Here is a 22,716-nt window from a genome sequence, read left to right on the forward strand (position 1 = left end):
AGTCTAGTGGTGTGCTAGTCACCGCCATTTTGCCATTATTCTCCGGTCTGAGTGTTACCTAACCGTCCATGATGATTGGATCCTTGCAGCAAATCCTCTGTGCTATTAATGCCTCGACCCAGAGACTCCTTGCTCAATTTGGAGATATGGGGGTTGTGCCTTTCTGTCCTGATACTGTGGTCTCCACACCATCTATGCCGGCTTTACTTCTGGATTCTACTGTTAAAGAGGAGGCATCCTCTACATCACTTGCTATCAGTTTAACTTCTGTTATTTGTAGACCATTTAAAGATCCGGTCTGTGAATTTGAAGCTCTGTATCTTTTTATTTGACTATTCTAACTGCCTTCATGTATGTTCTGGACTGGACGGGATAATTCTGGGATTTGCATTTCCGTATTTTCAGAGTTTTTTTCATATGTATTTTCAGGGGTTCAAGGATAGTTTTGTCATTTCCCTGATTCCGCAGGAGGAAAAGCCCTGGCCAGATTAACATATTAGGCTTATTTACCTAAAAAAAAAAATATATATATATATATATATCTATCTATCTATCTATCTATCTATCTATCTATCTATCTATCTATCTATCTATCTATCTATCTATCTATCTATCTATCTATCTATCTATCTATCTATCTATCTCTCTATATATATATATATAATTTTTATTCCTCCTTTTACATGACGTGACCCTTTTATAGCAATCTGGGATGCCCTCTTTACTTCTTGTCATATTTTATTTATTTATTTTCTTTTCCATCATTATACAGTCATATATATATATATATATATATATATATATATATATATATATATATATATATATATATATATATATATATATATATATATATATATATATATATATATCTATCTCTATATATATATATCTCTATATATATATATATATATATCTCTATATATATATATATCTCTATATATATATATATATATATCTCTATATATATATATCTCTATATATATATATATCTCTATATATATATATATCTCTATATATATATATATATATCTATCTCTATATATATATATCTATCTCTATATATATATATATATCTATCTATATATATATATATCTATCTATATATATATATATATATATATATATATATATCTATATATATATATATATATATATATATATATATATCTATATATATCCATATATCCACTGGTAGTCGGCACTCACCATAATAGTGAATCCAGGTGCACTTCCACAATAGAAAATAAAGATCCAAAATAAAGAGGCACTCTGATGTAGCGAAACAAACGAAGGCTGTATTGTAGCGCCAAGCGCTTTCGGGGTCCAAAGCCCCTTCCTCAGGGCACAGCAAGGGGCTTTGGACCCTTGAATATTATATGTAGAATGTACGTATCTTCTGTGGAAGTGCTGGCTTTCAGTTTTTGTAGATAAGGCTCATTCTTATATTGCCCTGAGTATTCATCCGATAAACTATCCTGTTCAATAGGGGGAGTGTGGGGGGGGGGCTAGGAGTAGGTAATAGATAGTAGGTTTTGTAGTTTGTGGGATGGGGTAAGGTTTAGGGCTCCAGGTATACCTCAAGTTGGGTGTAGGTAATACAGGGTGGGGGGTTTTCAGGGCGGTTGATTTCGGGGGTTACTTTGATTTCTATTGCTTATTGTCACGTCAATGTCCATACAATGTAATGCCTCCAGCAAGTGTGTATCCTATTGGTGTTTTGCTTTGGATGGGATTATACTGTACATTTCATCTATTGCAAGCCTGTTATATATATATATATATATATGTTCCTGCTGTTTATATTAGACACCTACCCGAATGGCGCCTTCGGGTATTCCTGTCGTTAAAACTTATGCAGGACATACTCCTTATATCCTGCAATAGATACTTGCTTCCTATATGATCATAATGTACTGTGATGCTTTCTTGCTGTACACCTCTTTTACATTGTCGTGACTACTTGTTAGGTTGTCATGTTTATTTCGCTTTGTGCAAAACCAATAAAAAATACTGAAAAAAACAAACAAACACACTGACAGGTGTCTGCAATCAGACTTGCTTGAGACTTAACCACACTAATACCTGGCCTTGATTCAATGCAACCACACCCTGCTGTTCTATATCCCTGCCAGGCATGTTCATGCTGATCCTGTCACACTATGAATTTACAAATGAATGGTGGTGTTTTTGAGGCTTGTTGCACATAGTGCCTGGGTGACAGATTTGAAGGGGCACTGAGACAGTTAGGGCTGAGGAGTGCCGCATGCTGGAAGGAGACATCAAACACTGGCTGGATTGTTAAGGTGGGCAGCAGGCGGTTCTGCACTACTGCTGGCCGCATATGTCAGCGGCAGCAATACCAGCGGCTGTGTTATTGAGACCACAGAGTGACTGAACAGGGGTGCACAGTGGGCTGAATGCGAGTCAGTGCTCTGTAAGGAGACCTCGCATGTGAGTGTAAGGGATGTGGGGGCAGGGGTATATTAATGCCACTATTTTGGAAACTACTACGGATGAAAAGTATCTAGGGCAGGGGTGGCCCAACCGGTCCTCAAGATCTACCAACACATACCCTCCAACTGTACCGAATTTGCCGGTCCAGTACCGTTTTTTAACGGTCTGTACCGGCAAATAAGAACTGTACCGAATGTACCAGTTTTTGTCTTTGTCCGGGCTGTCACTGCTCCAGGCTGTCACTGTCATAACTTCCGGGTCCCGCCGTACCTTCCAATGCGCAGCAGTTTCCTCCTAAACTCCTGTGTTCTGCGTCCCACCAGCGTTCCACCCACCCACCCGGAAGTGTAGTTGTATCCTGGATGTCCTGCTGTGTGGTGCGGGCTGGGCCGGGGGACAGGGTGACACATCCCCCCAGCAAAGATGCGCCGTCAGGGCTAGCGCTAGCCGACTCGAGGTTGCAGTGCAGAGAGCACTGCTGCTGATTGCTGGCTGTCACCAGCTCCGTCTCCAGCAGCCCTGTCAGCATGGGCTCTGGCGGAGGTAGACACTCCTGACAGCTGCAGAGGGACTCCCAGCCGGGCCGGCCACGAGAAACACAGCCATACCCCCTTGTTGTTTCTGCCTATTGTTGCTGTCTCTGGCAAGTATGGTAGAGCTTGCGAGCACTAGGACGCAGCGAAGCTGTAGCAGCTGTTTGTCCAGAAGACAGCTCTAGGCTCCCCCTGTTCATGACCCTCCGTCTCCCATGCAAGCTGGCCAGCTGCCAGAGGCTGACCGTGGCGCGCAGTTCAAATTGTGGCGCAGAAGAAGGCTTCACAAGCCCTCCCTGTTCTACTCGCTTTTCTTCCACTCCCACCCCCTTAACAGTTAAGGATTATCCCCCTTTTAAAAGAAAAAAAATGGCCAGTACACATTTGGAAAGGAGGCATGGTCACGCCCCATTTACCCATGGCCACGTGCTGTTCATATGTGGCCACGCCCCCTTTATGAATGTGTACCGATTACTGCCCTTCAGATGTTGGAGGATATGCAAACAGTCCACATTTTCCAGGTTACCTAGCTGGTGCACAGCTTTAGTCATTAGTAACTCACATTTTCCAACATGCTGCATTCATTCCTGCTATAGATCCAGAGGTTGCCTGAAAAACATGAACTGTTGGTAGATCTTGAGGACAGGTTTGGTCACCCCTGATCTAGGGGGGGCGATCCTATTAGGTCCAAAGGGTGCAAGGTGCAATTCGTGTGCCGTTTTCATTATTTTAAATGCTGAATTAAGACGATCTCACACCCTTCATTGGGCCGAATTCCTTAAAAATTGCTCACACCCATATGGAGGTGTGAGCGCTTTTAAGCGCCTGCTGTCTTGATGATTTGCACTGGCGAATCATCCACATGGAATAGGATTGACCCCCTAGGAGTCACTACAGTATTTCAGATGACTTAAAGGCAGGGTTCTAGGTCGACATGGATGAAGGTCGACCGGTGTCTAATTCGACATGAGACATGGTCGACATGGTTTTAAGTCGACAGGTCGTGAGGTCAACATGGGGTTTTTCACAGTTCTTTGTGCCGACAGGCGGTATTTCATACCCTACCATCCACTAGGGCGTGGTGGGAGAACAAAATAGTGTGCCAAGCGCAGCAAGGGGCTGCGGTTGACTTCCAACTGTGTCCATGTCGACTGGGTCGACATTCGGGTAAAAAAACAGTGAAAAAACCTTGCGACCTGTCGACCTTGTCCCATGTTGACCTAGACACCGGTCAACCTTCACACATGTCGACCTAGAACCCTGTTGACCTTGCTACCTGTCGACCCAAGTCGGGTCGACAATACGATCCACACCCCATAGGAAGTGGATTCAGCAGCAGAACAAAAAAAGTAGTAACGACACTGTATATGTCATTGATACAATCTTACAACCTTATCCAGAACACTGTGTCCAGTTCTTGAGACCATATCTCCATTAGAGAAGGTACAAAGGGCAACTAAAATAGTACACGAGGAGAGCTTTTTTCCAATCGCACAGGTAAAAATGGTTCTATGTGTTATGAACCCCTTTATTAGATATACAATCAATTAATGATGGGGTGTGCTGCCACTGAGACAGGAATTGGACACAAATTTGAAGGAAAGAAAAGACTGTCTTGTGTGTGGCGCACTCGGAGAGAAGAGAAAATTGATTAAACGTAAAAATTAACTTTTAATGTTTCAATTCTTAAAATGGCGTCATTTTAACCCCTTCCCGACATTTGACGTACATTTACGTCATGGTCGGGAAGCACTTCCCGACACATGGCGTAAATGTACGTCATGGATTTAAACTGTCACCGCGTCTATAGACGCGGTGACAGTTTCAACATGTCTGCTGTCCCTGACAGCAGACATGTCCGTGCATGCCCCGGGGGGGCTGCGATGCCGCCCCCCCGTCGGCGATCGCTGTGATTGGCTGTTCAGTGTGAACAGCCATTCACAGCGTTTTCCTGTGTCACCGGCGAATAACGTTCGCCGGTGACACGGGATCAGAGGTGATTGGTGCTGTAAAGTACAGCACCAATCACCGCGGGGTGTAAGGGTGACACTGGTGTCACCCCACCTCACCCCGCCCGCCCCCAAAGGCCGTGATTGGTCCGTCGGACCGACGGACCAATCACAGCCAAGGAGGGAGATTTAAACTAACGGTGACTGCACTGCAGACGCCATTCCGGTCTGGAAAGCGTGCAGTGCGGTCACCGTACCCCCCTGCCGCCATACTGACCAGAAATACTTGCTGCAATACTTACCTGATCGCTGCTGATTGCTGATTGCTTCCTGGATCCTGGATCCTGTGCTTTAATTGTGCCATACTGTGATATTGTGCTGCTGCACTGTATTAGTATTAGCTAGATAGATAGAGAGATAGATAGAGATAGATAGAGAGAGAGAGATAGAGAGAGATAGAAAGAGAGAGATAGAGAGAGATAGAGAGAGATAGAGAGAGATAGAGAGAGAGATAGTGTCAGAGAGTGCTATATTTTGTGCTGCTGCAGTGTGATATAGTTATAGATAGAGAGAGAGAGATAGAGAGAGAGAGATAGAGAGAGAGGCCTACTGACAGAGTGCTATATTTTGTGCTGCTGCAGTGTGATAGTTATAGAGAGATAGAGAGAGATAGAGAGAGAGAGATAGAGAGAGATAGTGACAGATTGTGCTATATATTTTTTATATAACTGACTGCTGCCCCCTCCTTTTGTGCTGATCAGTATAAATTAACTGATCAGTAACTTTTTGGGGGCGCAGGTTTTTTTTTATATATAGATATACCTGTGAGTGCTGCTGCTGCAGTGTCATAGAGTGTTAGATAGTGTTAGATAGTGAGAGATAGAGAGAGATAGTGATAGAGAGTGCTAAATTTTGTGTCTGCTGTCCCCGCCTTTTGTGCTGATCACTATATCTGAGGTGATCAGCAACTTTTTTGGGGGTACAGAGGTTTTTTTTTTTTTATATATACCTGTCAGTTGCACCAAAGGTTGTGCACCTGCTGCACCTCACTGGTAATCAGTGTCGCATCACTGATCACCTTTTTTTTTGTGTGTGTGCTGTGGGGTATTTTTTTAATTTTTTTTTTTACACACACTGTGATTTTGTGGGTGTCCTGTGGCCGCTGTGCGCTGATCAGTGACGTACATCACTGATCATCTTTTTCGGCACAGGGTTGATCTATTTTTATTTTTTTTTTGATCAAATTCCTGTTGCCTTTGAGCGCTGTTCAGTGACAGACGTTACTGACCAACATCTGTGCTCAATTTTTGGCGCAGGACCTTTTTTTTTTTTAACCCCTTCCTTTTTTTTTTTTTTAACCCCTTCAATTTTTTTTTTTTTTAACCCCTTCATTTTTTTTTTTTTTATTGGTATAAAGCATTTTTTTTTTTTTCTGCACCACATACACACTACACACTACATACCCCCCGGATTGAAATAAAGTTTGTGCCCCCCCCTACACTATACACGTGTTGAAACATTTCACTACCGGTAACACAAAAATAAAAATGGCATCCCAAATGTCCTCCCAAATGTCCTCCCAAATGTCCTCCCAATCATCCAGGAGAATGTATTCAGTGGAGGAGGCATATGCCATGCTTGCTTCTGACTCTGACACAGGCAGTGATGCAAGCGGGGAATTTGAAGGATTTGCCTTAAGCTCCTCTTCCTCCTCTGCTGATGAGGGACCCCCTCAAAGACGCCCCCGTAGATCAGCTGAGATTCCCCCCCCAATAATTGATCTAGTATGGACCCCACCACCAGACAATTTTGAGCCCCAGGTTCCTGAGTTTTTGGCCATGCCAGGAATCCAATTTGATTCCACAGGTCTCAGAGAAATTGACTTTTTCAAATTATTTTTCTCTGATGATTTTATAAATTTAATGGTGGACCAAACTAATTTATATGCCCAGCAGTTTATTGCTCAAAACCCCACGTCATCATTTGCTAGGTGGACCCCTGTAGATGCAGTAGAGATGATGACGTTTTGGGGTCTGGTGTTTCATATGGGCATAGTAAAAAAGCCAGAAATTAGGCAATATTGGAGTACAGATGTTCTGTACAGTACTCCATTTTACCGTATGGCCATGCCCCGGACTCGATTTGAGACAATTCTTAAATTTATACATTACACCGATAATGCACAGTGCCCACCCAGAGATGATCCCACCTTTGACCGGCTATTCAAAGTCAGGCCGGTCATTGATCATTTCAGTGCCAAATTTGAAGAGGTGTACATCCCTGAAAAATTTATTTGTATCGACGAGTCCCTTATACATTTTAAAGGAAGGGTTAAATTCCGCCAGTACCTTCCCAGTAAGAGGGCAAGGTATGGCATAAAAATGTATAAGCTGTGTGAAAGCACCTCAGGGTACACCCACAGGTTTAGGGTTTATGAAGGGAAGGATTCAAGAATTCTACCGCCAGAATGCCCCCCCTCCCTCGTAGGTGTTAGTGGGAAAATTGTCTGGGATTTAGTGCACCCCTTCCTGGATAAAGGTTATCACCTCTATGTGGATAACTTTTACACCAGCATCCCCCTGTTTAAGGCCCTTGGTTCAAGAGGTACAGCAGCTTGCGGTACTGTGCGCAAGAACCAAAGAGGCCTCCCAAAAACGCACATTGCCCAAGTAATGAGAAGGGGTGAAAGCAGGGGAATATGCACCGAAAATATGTTGTTGGTCAAATATAAGGACAAGAGGGATGTCCTTATACTGACAACAATTCACGGAGACAGTACCACCTCCGTCCCTGTACGAGGTACCAGTACCCACACCTCCAAACCTAATTGTATCCTGGATTACAATAGGTACATGGGCGGAGTGGATCTTTCAGATCAGGTACTGAAGCCGTACAGTGCCCTGCGGAAAACAAAAATCTGGTACAAGAAGGTGGCCGTGTATATCATCCAGATGGCACTGTATAACGCTTACGTGCTATTCCGTTCTACCGGCCAGAGGGGGACATTTATGCACTTTCAAGAGGAAGTCATAAAGGGCCTAATATTTGGGAACCAGCAGGCAGAGGGCCCCAGTACTTCTAGTACTGGCCCCCGTATTGTACCAGGGCAGCATTTTCCTGATGAAATCCCCTCCACTGGAAAAAAGGGCAGGACACAAAAAAGGTGCAAAGTTTGCTATAAAAAGGGAATAAGAAAGCAAACTATTTTCCAGTGTGACACTTGCCCCGACAAACCCGGCCTATGTATAAAGGAGTGTTTTAAAATATACCACACATCTATGGAATATTAGGTTCATCATTTCACCGTGCTTCGGGGGTCTTGCTAATGCCACATAGCACCCACCATTCATTCCACCAGAATCTGAGCCGCAAAATCCAAAAATCACTCCTTCCCTTCTGAGTCCTGCCATGCACCCAACTGGTATTTTTTGGTCACATGTGAGGCATTGCCGTACTCGGGAGATATTGGGGCACAGATTTTGGGGTGCTTTTTCTCCTTCATTCCTTGTGAAAATGAAAAATTTTGAGCCAGAACTGCATTTTTGTGTAAAAAAATGTAATTTTTCATGTTCACTGCCCAGTTTTATCAAAATTGGTGAAACCCCTGGGGGTTTGAAATGTACACTATACCCCTAGATGAATTCCCTGAGGGGTGTAGTTTGCAAAATGGGGTCACTTGTGGGGGGGGTCCACTGTATTGGTGCTTGGGGGGTCTTGCTAATGCGACATAGCACCCACCATCATTCCACCAGAATTTGTGCTGCAAACTCCAAATATCACTCCTTCCCTTCTGAGTCCTGCCACTTTTTGGTCACACATGAGGCATTGCCGTACTCGGGAGAAATTGGGGCACAGATTTTGGGGTGCTTTTTCTCCTTCATACCTTCTGAAAATGAAATATTTTGAGCCAGAACTGCATTTTTGTGTAAAAAAATGTAATTTTTCATTTTCACTGCCCACTTGTATCAAAATTGGTGAAACCCCTGGGGGTTTGAAATGTACACTATACCCCTAGATGAATTCCCTGAGGGGTGTAGTTTGCAAAATGGGGTGACTTGTGGGGGGGTTCCACTGTATTGGTGCAACATAGCACCCACCATTCATTCCACCAGAATCTGTGCTGCAAAATCCAAAAATCACTCCTTCCCTTCTGAGTCCTGCCATGCACCCAACTGGTATTTTTTGGTCACATGTGAGGCATTGCCGTACTCGGGAGAAATTGGGGCACAGATTTTGGGGTGCTTTTTCTCCTTCATACCTTCTGAAAATGAAAAATTTTGAGCCAGAACTGCATTTTTGTGTAAAAAATGTAATTTTTCTTTTTCACTGCCCACTTGTATCAAAATTGGTGAAACCCCTGGGGGTTTTAAATGTACACTATACCCCTAGATGAATTCCCTGAGGGGTGTAGTTTTCAAAATGGGGTGACTTGTGGGGGGGTTCCACTGTATTGGTGCTTGGGGGGTCTTGCTAATGCGACATAGCACCCACCAAAATTCCACCAGAATCTGAGCTGCAAAATCCAAAAATCACTCCTTCCCTTTTGAGTCCTGCCATGCACCCAACTGGTATTTTTTGGTCACATGTGAGGCATTGCCGTACTCGGGAGAAATTGGGGCACAGATTTTGGGGTGCTTTTTCTCCTTCATATCTTCTGAAAATGAAAAATTTTGAGCCAGAACTGCATTTTTGTGTAAAAAATGTAATTTTTCATGTTCACTGCCCACTTGTATCAAAATTGGTGAAACCCCTGGGGGTTTTAAATGTACACTATACCCCTAGATGAATTCCCTGAGGGGTGTAGTTTGCAAAATGGGGTGACTTGTGGGGGGGTTCCACTGTATTGGTGCTTGGGGGGTCTTGCTAATGCGACATAGCACCCACCAAAATTCCACCAGAATCTGAGCCGCAAAATCCAAAAATCACTCCTTCCGTTCTGAGTCCTGCCATGCACCCAACTGGTATTTTTTGGTCACATGTGAGGCATTGCCGTACTCGGGAGAAATTGGGGCACAGATTTTGGGGTGCTTTTTCTCCTTCATACCTTCTGAAAATGAAAAATTTTGAGCCAGAACTGCATTTTTGTGTAAAAAAATGTAATTTTTCATTTTCACTGCCCACTTGTATCAAAATTGGTGAAACCCCTGGGGGTTTGAAATGTACACTATACCCCTAGATGAATTCCCTGAGGGGTGTAGTTTGCAAAATGGGGTGACTTGTGGGGGGGTTCCACTGTATTGGTGCTTGGGGGGTCTTGCTAATGCGACATAGCACCCACCAAAATTCCACCAGAATCTGAGCTGCAAAATCCAAAAATCACTCCTTCCCTTTTGAGTCCTGCCATGCACCCAACTGGTATTTTTTGGTCACATGTGAGGCATTGCCGTACTCGGGAGAAATTGGGGCACAGATTTTGGGGTGCTTTTTCTCCTTCATATCTTCTGAAAATGAAAAATTTTGAGCCAGAACTGCATTTTTGTGTAAAAAATGTAATTTTTCATGTTCACTGCCCACTTGTATCAAAATTGGTGAAACCCCTGGGGGTTTTAAATGTACACTATACCCCTAGATGAATTCCCTGAGGGGTGTAGTTTGCAAAATGGGGTGACTTGTGGGGGGGTTCCACTGTATTGGTGCTTGGGGGGTCTTGCTAATGCGACATAGCACCCACCAAAATTCCACCAGAATCTGAGCCGCAAAATCCAAAAATCACTCCTTCCGTTCTGAGTCCTGCCATGCACCCAACTGGTATTTTTTGGTCACATGTGAGGCATTGCCGTACTCGGAAGAAATTGGGGCACATATTTTGGGGTGCTTTTTCTCCTTCATACCTTCTGAAAATGAAAAATTGTGAGCCAGAACTGCATTTTTGTGTAAAAAAATGTAATTTTTCATTTTCACTGCCCACTTGTATCAAAATTGGTGAAACCCCTGGGGGTTTGAAATGTACACTATACCCCTAGATGAATTCCCTGAGGGGTGTAGTTTGCAAAATGGGGTGACTTGTGGGGGGGTTCCACTGTATTGGTGCAACATAGCACCCACCATTCATTCCACCAGAATCTGTGCTGCAAAATCCAAAAATCACTCCTTCCCTTCTGAGTCCTGCCATGCACCCAACTGGTATTTTTTGGTCACATGTGAGGCATTGCCGTACTCAGGAGAAATTGGGGCACAGATTTTGGGGTGCTTTTTCTCCTTCATACCTTCTGAAAATGAAAAATTTTGAGCCAGAACTGCATTTTTGTGTAAAAAAATGTAATTTTTCATTTTCACTGCCCACTTGTATCAAAATTGGTGAAACCCCTGGGGGTTTGAAATGTACACTATACCCCTAGATGAATTCCCTGAGGGGTGTAGTTTTCAAAATGGGGTGACTTGTGGGGGGGTTCCACTGTATTGGTGCTTGGGGGGTCTTGCTAATGCGACATAGCACCCACCAAAATTCCACCAGAATCTGAGCTGCAAAATCCAAAAATCACTCCTTCCCTTTTGAGTCCTGCCATGCACCCAACTGGTATTTTTTGGTCACATGTGAGGCATTGCCGTACTCGGGAGAAATTGGGGCACAGATTTTGGGGTGCTTTGTCTCCTTCATACCTTCTGAAAATGACAAATTTGGAGCCAGAACTGCATTTTTGTGTAAAAAAAATAATTTTTCATTTTCACTGCCCAGTTGTACCACAATTGGTGAAACCCCTGCGGGTTTGAAATGTACACTATACCCCTAGATGAATTCCCTGAGGGGTGTAGTTTGCAAAATGGGGTCACTTGTGGGGGGGTTCCTAACTTTTAGCATGTTATGGTGCCTAGAAACCTACATGGTGCCTAAAAAATAATCTCATAAAAAGGAGGCTCCAAAATCAAGTAGGTGCTCCTTCTATTATGAAGCCTGTGGTTTGGTCACCGTGCACACTAGGGCCACATATAGGATATTTATGAAAACAAAAGAATTGGGGGAATCAATTTTTAGTCACATTTCTCTAGTAAAATGTACTGTGTTCCTTAGAAAAATGTATTAAAATTGCAAATCTGCAAAAAAAAAGAAATTTTGAAATTTCACCTACACTTTGTTTTAATTCCTGTGAAACACCTAAAGGGTTAACAAACTTCCAAAATGCTGTTTTGAATACTGTGAGGGGTGCAGTTTTTGAAATGGCATCATTTATGGGGGTGTCTCACATACAAGTCCCTCAAAGTCACATCAGAACTGAACTGGTCCCTAAAAAAATCAGTGTTTGAAATTTTCTTGAAAAATTGAGAATTTGCTATTCATATTGTAAGCCTCCTAGTGTCCAAAAAAATTAAAAGGAAGTTGAAATAATGATGTCAACATAAAGTAGACATATGGTCTATGTTAGTTATTCACTATTTTGAGTGGTAAGATTATTTGTCTCACAAGCAGAAAATTTAACATTTTGCAAATCGCTAAATTTTCCATTTTTTCACGATATTTTGGTATTTTTCACAAAAAAACACAGACCGTATCGACGAAAATTTACCACTAACTTGAAGTACAATGTGTCACGAAAAAACAATCTCAAAATCACTGGGATAAGTAAAAGCAAAAAAAAGTTATCCCCACTTAAGTGAGACATGTCAGATTTGAAAAAAATGGCTCTGTCAGGAACGCAAAAACTAGCTCTGTCAGGAAGGGGTTAAGAATTGAAACATTAAAAGTTAATTTTTACGTTTAATCAATTTTCTCTTCTCTCCGAGTGCGCCACACACAAGACAGTCTTTTCTTTCCTTCAAATTTGCAACTAAAATAGTACATGGCCTACATCACAAAATTTAAGGTGCGTACACACTGGCCAGTATATCGGCCGTTCAATTGAACAGGAGATATATATGTGTGTGTGTGTGTGTGTATATGTGTGTATGTGTGTATATATATATATATATATATATATATATATATATATATATATATATATATATATATATATATATATATATATATATATATATATATATATGTGTGTGTATGTGTATATATATATATATATATATATATATATATTATATATGGAGACCAATGGTGCGGCACTCACGACTCTTGCAAAGATACTTGACAGCAGCCAGTAATTCACAACGTTTCAAAATTTATTTCTTTTGTCTTCAGGTGAACCTGAAGACAAAAGAAATAAATTTTGAAACGTTGTGAATTACTGGCTGCTGTCAAGTATCTTTGCAAGAGTCGTGAGTGCCGCACCATTGGTCTCCATATTGCTGCTTTATTGCTGTGAAGGCACCGACCACATTTACAAGGCTGTTGGGAGTGCCGGACCCTGCTACCTGCTACCTGATATATATATATATATATATATATATATATATATATATATATATATATATATATATATATATATATATATATATATATATATATATATATATATATATATATATATATATATATATATATATATATATATATATATATATATATATAATGTTCTGGATCCCCTGTACTGAGCCCAGTAACAGGGGAAAAAACGGCACTCACGGATTTAGAAAAGGTATTTATGGTAACGTGATCAATTTACAGCATTATCAACGTTTCAAGGCAGGTTGCCTTTTCGTCAGGATGCGCTGTGTGAAAGTGCCAAAGGTGCGGTGAATAAAAAAAAAAAAACATACCAGGAGACATATATATATATATATATATATATATATATATATATATATATATATATATATATATATTGAACCTCCAATAGTTTGTACAATCAATATATCTGGGAATGGCGTTGTTCACGGATAAATCGCATCGGCTTTGCGACACAGCAGGTGCCTGATATATCGAAAGATATATGGGTGCATCGTTCTTGTTCCGCCAACTGCCCATAAAGTCACTGCAGGAGCTGCTGGTGATTGACTGCTCAATGTGTGGGTGCTTTACTTTACAGAAGGGGTAGTAGACAAGTGGAATAGCCCCCATCAGAGGTGGTAGAGGCTAAGACATTCAAACAAAATACATATAGGATAGACACAAGGATATCCTCATAAAGAAATAGAGGGAATCGCCACGGGGGTCATGTAAGTATACTTACCCTCTCCCTGCCCCCTTCCTAGCCTTCCCTTCTAGCAGCCAAACCCTAACCCTCCCTGCTAGTGCCTTAACCTAACGCCCCACATCCCTGGCCATACTCCCCGATTGGGATGGCTGCTGTCGGTATTCCAACGTTGGCATCTTGATCCTTAAGATGTTCCAGCACCGCTCTTCTGACTGCAGTTGGGGTGCCGGCATCACCAACCTAATTGCCGGGATGCTGACGGTAAGTTAAAAAAAATGTTTTAAAAAATATTGAAGCGCATAGTGCCGTTGATGCTGAAGAACTATTGGATCTTCACAATTGATGGTAAAACAATTTAATAGCAAACAATCGATGGTTAACTTTCAGTGGCCAATGGCTAACACAATAAAGTAGTTAGTTTTTGTAGCATTCATTTTCATGCATTCCCATGAATATTGGCTCTGATTGTAAAGTGATACGAGGATTTATTGCTAGCTATGCAAAGCCCATTGTTTGCATTTGTTTGTTTTCTGATAGCAAATTCATTATGTTTGTTTCTTAAAGATTAACATGCCATTATTTGTTAGAAGCTGTGCTCATGCTTCAGAAATGTGTGTGTGTGTGTGTGTGTCTCTCACATTTCTTGGCACTGGCATAAGTTGTTTTTCCCGTTTTTAGTTGTTGCATGTGAATGCTACAAAGGTTAACTCCATATTTTTAACATTACCTTTCTCCCCGAATCCTATCTGGTTTTTTTTCTCTGTCGTAAGTTTTTATTGGGACCAATGTCCGAGTAGGCTGCGGGGAAAGATATGTGTTTGAGCGCGCTGTATATTTGTAACATAACTGAAATTTCGTAACATGGAAAAGATTTGTGAAATGTAGAATGAAACGCAACTTAAGACCTTTGTACTTTTAAGTATGGCATAAATGATGGTTATTTAGGCTTTACAGGGTTTTTCTTATCTTAGCAGTTTAGGTTCCTAGTGGTGTTATATGAAAAATGTAAAATAGTCGCTAAAGGTTAGATCAATGCCCGGTATCTACTGACCATGAAATCTGCACACATGAGGTTAGATTTAATAACCAATGGGCCTGATTCAGAACTAGCGACCAGGTAAATGTCGTCCTGCCGGAAGTCCGCTTGCTAAACATCCACTCGCACGCGACCGAACGGAAGAGAAATCATTCAATGTTCGCTCACCATCGATTTTATTTCTCTTCCATTTGCTAATAGAAGTCCGTCAAGACTGACTTTTTTTTTATTTGTGCCGGAGATGGCCAAATTTGGGGCAGGCATCGACCTGTCTGCTTTTGCAGGGGTATGACCAGCGTTTTAATGGGCACACCCACCGTTTTTGTGCCCACCCCCTGTCCTCCCTATCCGGAGCGAACGGCTTGTCTACAACTCTCCTGAGTTTTGGTTACAGTCTCTCAATGAGTTGATTGATTGTTTTAATTTTAAGCTATGTGGTAGAATTGCTGTTATACTTGGGAACATTATATCATTTCGGGATCCCTTGGTTGACCAACTTCAGTCAGGCTTTACATTTTCGTGTAGCATACTATGGAATAAAGCGGCGTTTCTGTTGCCTCCATTGTGGTGATACATTGTTCTGGTTTCCCCTTGTGCATTGTTCTGAGCACTTTCACCCTGATGACAGAAGCCAGTTAATACCGTTATGTAACTTTTGGATTCTTTGTGACTTCTTGGAGCATCTTCCATATGGTCTGATCTAGTTTCCTGGCAGCTGTCTTCATTGTTCTTTCTCCACTTGCCACAGCGTGCCAACTTTACTAAAGTACAAAGGTTGCACTTCATATTAGACCCATGGCTTCTTCATCTTTGCTTACCTTTATGTGGGAAAAAAATATGGCCCTCCTACACGGAGCAATGTAGGGTCATTTTCTAATCAATCTAGTAAAATTAAAGGTGGCCATCCATCAGAAAGATATTGTACCCAATCATACAATCTCAATTGATTGTAAAATGGATTGTATGCAGATTGTGTGCACATCTTGTGTACACAATCATTCAGCAGATGGATTGTATGACTGATTGTATGATGGATTGTGAGTAGATTGTATGTCCAAAAACCACCAAGGACTGCCGAGGATTTCAAGGGAAATTTGTACACAATCATGAGCGCAATCGATTGTAAGATCGATCTTTCGGATGTATGACCAGCTTAAAGGCCCCCTTACACTTGTTCAACTTATTGTTCAACAAATTGAACCTGATTGACTCGAGATTTATCCTATGTGCAGGAGGATCAATCTCTTACAATCTCTTGGTTATACCCAATGGCACAGGATTGTGGATTGTGTTCGGCACATCAGATTTTGTCAGATAAATTGACTCAATCCACCTGGATTGGGTCAAATCTCACAAGTGTAAGGGGCCCTTAAGTCTGATCGCTTAGAAAACTACACAATCGCTACATTTGTAGGACCCATTACACTTCTTGAGTTTGACGGAAGAATGTATTGAACATAGTTCCTTTTGTCTCATTTAATTAATCTCATTTTAATATACAAAATACCTTCTTGAATTTCATTGAGTTAAACAGGGAATTCAGATGCCGGCGATGGCTGTGAATTGCACAGTGTCAATGGCACACAGTCTCGCTACTCAATGGGGTATTATTATTATTTTGTTTATAAGGCGCCACAAGTGTTTTAACAGCGCTGTACAAAGGAACAGTACAGGGAGACAAAACTTAGCATTACATTGAATAAATAACAAAAATAGATTACAGGTGAAGAGCGCCACAGTTCAATACACATTACAGCTTAAATATAAGTAGTGAGGACTCGATCAACATATTATAAGAGGCTTAAGGCCAGTGATGGAGAAGAGTATGTGGACAAAGATGGTTACTGAGTGTTTGAGTATGGGAGAGCTGTGAGTGAAATGTGAAGAGAAGAGGGCCCTGCTCTGAGAAGCTTACAACGTAGCAGCAGCAGCAAACAAATTACAAGGTAACGTACAGGGTGTGTTGAAAAATACAGTATAAATAGGGGTGAAGGTGTCAAAATTGTCGAGGAGACTGAAGATGAAGTAGAGGAAGGGAAGAACAGGACAGGAGCACAGGTGAGGTAAGAGGTAGAGTGAGTACGAGAGGAAGGAGGACCCTACTCATAAGAGTTAACATACTAAAAGTAGGTGGGTGGACAAACGAAAAATAATAGGATAAGTAGGAACGGAGGCAGAATAGGAGGATCAAAAGAGGTTAGGAGGAGGGATAGGCTAGTCGAAAAAAGTGGGTTTTGAGGGAGCGCTTGAAGGAGGTAAGGGAATCAGAAAGCCTGATGGGTGGCGGGAGGTTGTTCCAGTGCAGGGGGGCAGCGCGAGCGAAGTCTTGGACACAGGAGTGGGAGGAGGTGATTAGGTGAGAGGTCAGTCGGCGGTCAGCGATGGAGCGAAGAGGACGGGAGGGAGTGTGGATAGAGTTCAGTGAAGAGAGGTAAGGAGCGGTGGAGGAGGAGAGAGACTTGTAGGTGGTGGTGAGGAGTTTAAAGAGAACTCGGAAAGGAATGGGGAGCCAGTGAAGAGATAGACAGGGGGGGAGGTGGAGGTAGAGCGGCGGGAGAGGAAGATGAGCCTAGCAGCAGCGTTAAGAATGGATTGGAGAGGGGCAAGGTGGGTGAGAGGTAGATGACAAGAGAGTGAATGAGAATTTTGGTCGCGTCAGTGGAGAGGAATGGTCTGATGCGTGAGATGTTGCGTAGGTGAAAGCGGCAAGACTGTGAGAGAGCACGAATGTGGGGGGTGAAAGAGAGGGAGGAGTCAATGATGACACCGAGGCAGCGCGTTTGGTCGGTGGACGTGAGCTCGGTTTCACCAATGCTGATGGAGATAGTGGGAGAAGAGGGGATGTTCGGGGGATGGAAGATTAGAAGTTCAGTTTTAGCCATGTTTAGTTTCAGGAAGCGTTGGGTCATCCAGGCTGAGATGGCCGTGAGGCATTCGGAGACCTTGGACAGGAGTGATGGGGAGGAGAGATAGATTAGGGTATCATCAGCATAAAGGTGGTAATGAAAACCATAGGAGCAGATGAGGGTGCCCAGAGAGGTGGTGTAGAGGGAGAAGAGGAGAGGGCCAAGGACTGACCCTTGGGGAACACCGACTGGCTGCGGGGTAGTAGGAGAGCAGGAGCTCGGAGTGGATACGGAGAAGGAGCGATCGGAGAGGTATGAGGTGAACCAGGAGAAGACCGTGCCAGTGATGCCAAAGGAGCGGAGGGTGTTGAGCAGGAGAGGGTGGTCAACAGTGTCAAAGGCAGCCGACAGATCAAGTGTAGTAAACAAACACTTTTTTTGTGTGTGTGTGTGCAGGCTACTGCTGCCATAAAGGGTGACAGGTGCCACACAGATTCAACCCCCCCCCCCCCCCAGATTATGCAAAAGATAACTGCTATCTCTTTTGATAAAAAAAATAAGCAATTCAGCATTTTTTTCTTTTTATCTTTTGCAAAGCAAAGATTAGGTATAGGATGCTGCCTGTAGTTAGTTATGTTAATAATTACTAGTATGTACATGTTTAATCTGCCTCCCTGAATTGACAAAGTTTTAAGACATTTTTGGCAAAAATAATGCAAAGGGGGAAATTTAATAGGGTGAGAGATTTGGTAAGAAATCTCCCTTTTTTTTTTTTTTTAAAGAGGCGGCAATCATTTACACTGCAAAATCAAACTCTCTCATCCTATTAAATTTCACCCAAAGTCTTTTTCAGACCATGGGAGGTATTTATTCAGCCCCGTGACAAATTGCTGACAAACATCCCAAGGCATGGGTAAAGGCTATTCAATTAAATAGCCTTTTTCCTATCCTGAAACTTGGTACTCCATCTCGGAAACTCATTGATTGCATTTAAATGGCGGAAGCAATAATACTTTCCTGCTCGACCTGACTTTGAGGGTTTTTCTGCATATTATGGAGTTGCAAGGTTAAGTCCAACTGCATGGATTTGCATGCGGGATGTCCCCCCACTAATTGAATACTTATGGCACCTGCAATTATGCCTTATTGAATAACCCCTAGAAATGCATTTATATATAACTTCCAGCACCATACTGGTTGGTTAGCTTTCATGAACCCTTGCATGTGTCTCTATTATATGGTCTATAGATTGCAATCTCCATTGGGGTGCAGTGTATTATTGTGGCATTGTATAAATAAAGGTTAATAAGTATATTCTCAAGTACAGAAGTTAATGTGAGGTGGCATGCTAATGCCAGGTGTGTTTTAATCTGCAAAATGCCAAAAGCAATAATTTTATGCAATGGGTGCTACAGTAGCAGGTAGGTATTGAAATACATTATTGTGTGTTATGTTAGACTTGTATTCACCTTAATTTGACTGTGTACACTGATCTTTTGTTGGAACTCTTTTCCATCCATTGATGCATCCGATACATTTCTTCTCCTTTCAGAGGGACCTTATGGCGTGTTTGCTGGACAAGATGCCTCCAGAGGCCTTGCCACTTTCTGCCTTGATAAAGAAGCACTGTCTGATAAATACGATGACCTCTCTGATCTGAACGCTACACAGCGGGAGACGCTAAGTGACTGGGAATCACAATTTACCTGTAAGTTGTGCCGCTGCATATGAGCTGTTAGCGGTTTATCAGTTCTATATAGCTGAAAATACATATTGGACCAGATGTACAAAGCTTAAAAAAACTAAAAGTTGAGAGCAATAAACAACCAGCCAATTGGCTCCTACCTGTCATTGTCAAACCCAACATGTAACATGACAGTTAGGAGCCAATTGTCTGGTTTTATTACTTTTTGAAGCTTGATACATCTGTCCCTCACTGGCATCTTGTATAATAGAGGGATCTGAGGGCCTGATTCCGATTTGTACCCATTGCTGATAATTACACAGCTGAGAGATTATTGGAAGACTGCGCACGTGCCAAGCTAGCTTTGGGATGCGGTTTGCAGTGAGGGTTTCTTCTTAGTGGTTGACACTCAGAGGGAAGTAAGGGTGGTGGCAAAAACATGGTCGTGTCACAACCTACACCTGCGATCGCTTAGACTGAAAACACGGTGTCAGCATCGGAGCTCTTGCAACCTTTCTGCGTGACCAATGACCATGGACTCAGCAGGTGGATGTCCTCAGATTAGCGCTAATGCTGAGAATGTTTACACAGTTACTGAGATTTGCGATGTCTCCGGTGGGCGTCTCTAATAATTTTTGGTTGACTGCTTTACTGGTCTTGATTCTTTCAGTATAGAGGCTGAGAAATCTCCGCTGTGTACAACTCCCTGAGAGCGCAGTGTAACATAGTAATTAAATTTGAAAAAAGAGGGTCGTCCATCGAGTTCAATCTATCTAACTTGTAACTACTGACTTAAGTCATGTCTATAGGATTCTCTTAGTGGCCAAAAATGCATCCAGTTTTGATTTAAATTTATTAACAGTAATTGCTGTAATCACCCCCACCGGCAATGAGTTCCAGAATTTTACTAATGGTGAAGAATCCTCTTCTTTATTCAGTACGGGATTTATTTTCCTCGAGCCTCAGTACATGCCCGCGTGTCCAAAGTATAGGCCTGTTAAGGCCCCCATACACTAGCCGATTTTGGTCCGATTTCGGCCAGATCAGTCGGATCTGGCCGAAATCGGACCAAAATCGGCTAGTTTTGATGTCCCCTCAGATCCGATGCGCGGTCCCGTGCGCATCGGATCTGCGTCGGGTAGTCGGACCTGCTGCACGTCCGACCACCCGACTTGGGACCTGGTGGGGCGGCGCGGCGGTGGAGGGAGCAGGGGGGGCTGGGGACGCTGCGGGGGACACAGGCGGCATAGAGCCGGGCAGGGGGAGCCGGCTGGGAGCTGTCAGTAATGAATAAAAAAAAAAAGCCCATACAATGAATGGGCGGCCTGTGATTGGCTGAGCGCTCTCTCAGCCAGTCAGCAATTGGCTGAGAGAGCGCTCAGCAGCCAATCACAGGCTGCCCATTCATTGTATGGGCTTTTTTTTTTTATTCATTACTGACCGCTCCCGGCCGGCTCCCCCTGCCCGGCTCTATGCCGCCTTTGTCCCCCGCAGCCCTCCCTGCTCCCACCAGCAGCCCTGCTCGGTAGCCCCCTCCCCCCCCCCCTGCTCCCCGGGTTTTTTACATGTGATAAATCGAGACGATTTATCACATGTAAAAAATGGCACATCAAGTGCCAATCTAATCAAGCTCCCCCGGGGAGCAGCAGGGGAAGCTCAGGGGGAAGTCGGGGGCGACTTGTCCTAAGGACAAGTCGCCCTAGTGTATGGGGGCCTTTAGAGAACAAATCATCTCCCAGTTCCATATGATTCCCAATCCTGTATTTGAACATACCAATCATATCACCTCTAAACCTCTGTTTCTCCAGTGAAAACATATTCAGCCTGGTTAATCTATCTTTGTATTCTAGTGATTCAAGACCTTTTACTAGGTCCAATTAATTTATGTCAGTGTGGTGCCCAGAACTGAACACAATATTCCAAGTGTGGTCTCACCAATGGCTTGTAAAGAGGCACTATCACATTGGCATCCCTTGAATCCATACATCCATGTAGGGCTTGTGACATACAGGGTTGGTAAATACAGCAGTTAGAGGACACCTTTCTCTGCTTCTCTCCCTGTCCTCACCTGGTCCCTGGTGCTCCCATCTACTCCTTCATCGCCTCAGTGGCTGACCTGTTCTCTCATCTACCTCCCGCTTATACTTTCACAATGGTGTGAAAGCAGAAGCAGGGCCAGCAACATACTCTGGTTTCTTTTCTTTGCCATAATGGCTATCTATACCTAAGCTTGTATTCAAAGAGCTGTCATTGGATTACAGGTGACAGTATAACCTCTGCAGAAATATTGCACAATTATTATAACCTCTCTGCTTACTAGGTTAGCGTAGGGGCCTAAATGCCTTTTTATTGATATAATTATAAATTCACTAAGGGCCACAAAGTATATCTCTAATGGTGACTACTTTCAATACGTTGATATTACATCTACTCTGCTTGTGCATCTCATAGCCTTTATGTGAAACCAGGGAATTTCTTTTATTGTTGTTAGAAAAGAAACAAGTACCTATATAAGTATACATAGTGACAATGTTTTGACGTCTATGTATCATATTTTTAGTGTTCCCTCTAGGCTGTTTTAGCGAGGCGTGCTGCCTGCGCCCTGCCCCTTTATCAGTGCCCCACTAAAAGAGCCTGCTGGCTGTCCCCGCCTGTGTGCCCAGGGAAGCCCAGCGCTGCTATAGATGACAATGCCTGGCGCTTTCCCGGCAGCGCAGGAACTTTGGTGAGGCCAGGCCCACCCCCTTGCATGATGGTGGCGGCCCGAGCACGCCCCCTTTACTGAGTGTGGCAGCCTGGGCACGCCCCTTTCATGATGTCGGTGGGCCAGGTCCGCCCCCCGTGCAGCAGCGCCTCACCCTGCTTAGTTCCTAGAAGGATCACTATATATTTATTACTCCTAGAACAGTGGTTCCCAAACTGTGTGCCGTGGCACTCTGGGGTGCCTTGAAGGACTTGCAGGGGTGCCCTTGATTGGTAGTCCAGGACCAATTCAAATTAATTATGACCAATGTCATTTGCAAATTGTAGAAACAGAAGTGAATCCTGACCATTACCACATAACTGACAGTAGGGATAATATCTAAACACAATTTGCTTAATTTAATATTTTCTGATTGTATTAATGAGAAACTTGTCCTAGGGGTGCCGTGAAAAATATTCTGTTAATCAGGGGTGCCATGATTTAAAAA

The 22,716-nt window shown here is 42.9% G+C and overlaps 1 protein-coding gene across 1 annotated transcript in view; it reads left to right on the forward strand.

Moving 5' to 3' along the window:
* PGRMC1 (progesterone receptor membrane component 1) overlaps positions 1–22,716 on the forward strand; it is a 34,581-nt gene that overhangs the window by 3,310 nt on the left and 8,555 nt on the right. The window contains exon 3 of the mRNA XM_083159413.1: positions 19,394–19,549. Within this exon, the coding sequence (XP_083015539.1) occupies positions 19,394–19,549 (156 nt within the window). The remainder of the gene's footprint in view (positions 1–19,393; positions 19,550–22,716) is intronic.

The sequence above is a fragment of the Crinia signifera genome, chromosome 9, assembly GCF_055691185.1.
Source record: "Crinia signifera chromosome 9, ASM5569118v1, whole genome shotgun sequence".
Lineage (NCBI taxonomy): Eukaryota > Metazoa > Chordata > Amphibia > Anura > Myobatrachidae > Crinia > Crinia signifera.